Source organism: Geospiza fortis, unplaced genomic scaffold (assembly GCF_000277835.1).
Source record: "Geospiza fortis unplaced genomic scaffold, GeoFor_1.0 scaffold27, whole genome shotgun sequence".
NCBI lineage: Eukaryota > Metazoa > Chordata > Aves > Passeriformes > Thraupidae > Geospiza > Geospiza fortis.
Genome location: NW_005054329.1, coordinates 1,725,482 through 1,729,307, shown reverse-complemented (window position 1 = coordinate 1,729,307; position 3,826 = coordinate 1,725,482). Strand labels below are relative to the sequence as shown.

The window sequence follows — 3,826 nt, the reverse complement described above, 5'->3', positions numbered from 1 at the left end:
CATAGATTTTTCTCTGTTTATTATCACAGATTAAGGAAGCAATTTTTAAATACAATATTCATACTTTTCAGCTCCAATGGGGCAATTCATTCAGAGTAATTTGTGACTTTCAAGCAAATTAATACACAAATTTATGTCTCATTACTGTTCTGAATAAAAAAAAGGAGGCCTCAAGTAGAAGAGTAAATAAATAAATCTGAGTTTCTAAACTGTTTGCACCAGTTAAGAGTAAGATATTCCAGGGAAACTGGTATATCCTCATTTACTATCATCTTGTGGGCCTTCTCAGGGAAAAACAATCTTATTTTTCTATTTATTGCAAGGCACTGATGCAAAACCAGGGAAAATCAGCAGACTTACTGAGTATCCTTCCTCTTCTTTTTCTGAGGGTCCATCAGCCGCAGAGTGTCTCTGATGACAGCAACTTTCACTTTTTCATCAACAGGGCTTGGGACATTTTCAAATACTCCAGGAGAAAGCTTTACATCACAGAGGGATACAATTATTCACTACAGAACTAAGGGTGATTCATTCCACATTTGCTCAAACTCCATGTGCTTCATCTATATTTTAAATACACGATGATGAATTACAAAATACTTCTTCAAGGATGCACAAATACCTGCACATTTTCAGTATGATGTTACAACAAATTCCTCTAGTAAACTGAAATATTATAAAAAAGATTGTTGCTGATGTTATCATTTATATTATGTATACAAACATGAAAAAGATTATTAACAATCCTCTAAACACAATTAACGACTGCAGGAGATGATGAATAAATGCATTTATGACAGAGATGATGGAGAGCTTTCACAATTCCAATAAGTCATATTTCCTATGTATAAGATTAGCAATGATTTCAAAGCAGAAAATTACAGAGAACCTTGGAGGTTTCATATTAGCAGACAGCTTTCATCTTTCAAACAAGGAAAAAAGCCCGGAAAACCCAACCTAAGCAATTTCATTCCAGTATCACATTGAGAACTCTTACCTCTTGCTCATGTTCTATTCTCATGCTGGGGTTTGCATTTACTTCCAGTAACACGGGCTTCAAGTCTTTCATCAGGAGAATGTCAAACCCTAAAATCTGTGCATAACAAGCAATATGTCACTTCAGTTCTACTCAGGGTGTTCTGCAGAATGCAGTGTTTGTCCATATGGCAACACTGAGGAGGAATAAAGGTTTGCGGTGCAGAAAATAAATAACTGAGAAACTCTCCACAGTGCTGAATAACTCCAGAAGTCACTTGGCTCCCATGGCAATGGCTCCTTTCACAGCACCCCATCCCTGAACACTGCATCTGCCAACATGGAACCTTGGCACCCATGATGAGAGGGTCTGGAAATTGCCAGGATCAAAACTGTGTTAGGAACCTGCAAAACTTCACTTCTAACATGTAGAAGATGGAATCTGGAGTGAAAACTGTCACTAACAAACTACAGCAATTGAAAATCCTCTGTATCTGCTTAGGGCTGGCAGTAACACAGGTCAGGAGATTGAGGTTTGACTTGGGTGAGGAGCTCTGAGCTCCCACCAGTGAGCAGCACCGTAACTAGAGAAACCTTTCAGAAAAGGCATTAACCACCCAGAAAATTAACCTATGCACAGAAGTAACTGCATTCCTGGCAGAAATTCCAACTTACCTGGAAGCAAGTTGGCCCAGGCTTTCCTGCTGGTATGTCAGACTGATAGTAAACTTTCAGTTCTGGCGTCAGTGCAATAATTGTTTTAATCACCAATGAAATTATATCTGACCAGAGCTTTTTGACATCAGCTCCTCTGGAAGACAGTCTGCACAGAATGCTTGAAAAAGTCCTCTTGCTGCCAGTGTTTGCACTGGCAGAATGGATGAAATTCCCACTATGGATATTTAGTGAATAGTTGGTTAAGTGCATAAAAACCTGGTGCAAATTTTTGAGAGTGGGTTCTTGATAGGGCTCTGTACAAAATCTAGAAAGTCCATCTTTGGCTATATAAATCTCTAAGGGTTCTAAGGACTTCAGCAGCAAATATTAAATTTCAGTTTGTCCACGAGCAGCGGTTTGCAGATGTACTCCTGCACCACAGCTGGCCGGCTCTGGATGCTCCCTGTCAGCCTGATGTCACTTGGGTCTTTGATGAGGTAGATTCCATCCCCCTGGCAGCCTCCATCAGGCTTCACAATGAAAGTGGGCTTCCAGGATGGATTGCTGTCTTTCATCGTACGAACCTGGAAGGAAAAGCACTACAGTCAGAGGCACTAACTGGGGAAGGCAAGAAGGGCTGGTCCTGTGAAAGACAGGCAACAAAAATAAATAAAAATAGCATGGATACATCACCAGAGTAGTAAACAGCATGCAAAAAAAGGCAGAAGATGAACAGCGCTGAGAAGCACAAGGAGAAACAGAAAAGCACGAGCAGGGAATTACTAGTACAGGTAAAAGGTCATTTTATTTAACAAGCCACTGTATAAATCATTTCAGGAACTTCTTTTTAATGTTCTGTTTCATTTTACAGAAGGAAATGGGGTATATCTCATGAGATCCATTTTAGTAGTCACTAATGGATACGAAACTGCAAAGTTAAACTTTCATGCTGCATTTTGAACAACTACTGACAAAGACAATCATTAACTTAAGGAAAGGTGCCTTAGTATTGAGGTATGAGTGCAAATACTACCTGAAGGAAAACTGAAGTAAAAATTTGTCACTAACAATACCTTCTTCCACCATCAGATACTCAGTGTTAATAAAACTGGGGAATGCTGAACCATGCATAGGTATAACTATGTCACTGACACATCTGCTGAACACCAGAGCTTTCATGTTACATGTGTATTTCCCTCTACCTAATAAATTCTAGGTTATTTATTACTTATACAGCAAAAGTCAGAACTGCACACATGGGGATGCCTCAATCAGAAATGAAATTGAGAAAGAAAGAGGAGCCCTAACAAAGAAAGCAGCTGAAGAAATGCAGGCTAGCAGGTTTATCAGCTACTCATGGGATTCAGGACAATAAAGCACTCAAAACCTCTTCCTCCCAAAACAGAGGGATGTCCCAGCACTGACCACTCCTTCCTTGCACTCCCACATTTTAGGGCTCCACCTGCAGCTGCTCTCCCTCTCCCTGCAGCCAGGGAGCTGAGCCCAGTCAGAGATCTGGTTTTACCCTGTGGCTTACCAACAACTGGAGACTGACTTTTAGAAGCCTGAGGACAAAAGCTAACAAAGAAAGAACAAATCAGTTGCCACCATCAGCCCTGGAGAATGAAAGAGGAAAAAACCAGTCCACAGGAAAAGGCTGAGCAAGGTCAGATCACTGTGAGAGCAGCAACCTCTGCTGTAACATCAGGCTGCTGACCCCCAGGACAGGCCCAGCTCTGTCAGCAGTGACATTCCCAAGGCCTCAAGGACTTCTGGCTCCACCCCACCCAGTTATTTATTTCACTCAGAGTCACACTGCTAAAAGCCTTCCTACCAGCTACAGCAGGAAGTCAAGATCCATTATCCAGACTAGGATTTTTCTCAGGGACAGGTGTCACACTGACTCAGTGAAAGATCCTTCTGCAAAATAGGTCACTCTGAGGGATAAATGCCTCAGTGGAGGTCAGGCTTACATAAATGGCATGTGGATAAATAGGTCCAAGTAGATCAGCAGGCCTAGATGAGCAAAGAAGGAAAGCAGGATTTATGTCCTAGTCTTTTTAGCACTAGAGAATAATCTTCCCCTGATGTGACATTACCCCGCAGAGCAGAGGAGTTCTCTGGTTCACTCTTGTTAAAGTCAGCACCACGGAGAGACACCTGGTTAATGTGAACCCTCTGTGACCAAACACAT

General features: G+C 41.4%; 1 protein-coding gene across 1 annotated transcript in view; it reads right to left on the bottom strand.

Annotated features, from left to right (window-relative positions):
* The window catches only part of TTLL11 (tubulin tyrosine ligase like 11), a 31,089-nt gene that overhangs the window by 15,980 nt on the left and 11,283 nt on the right, over positions 1–3,826 (bottom strand). Inside the window, 4 exon segments of the mRNA XM_014307095.1 lie at positions 361–479; positions 998–1,093; positions 1,651–2,021; positions 2,024–2,216. Coding sequence (XP_014162570.1) covers positions 361–479; positions 998–1,093; positions 1,651–2,021; positions 2,024–2,216 — 779 coding nt within the window.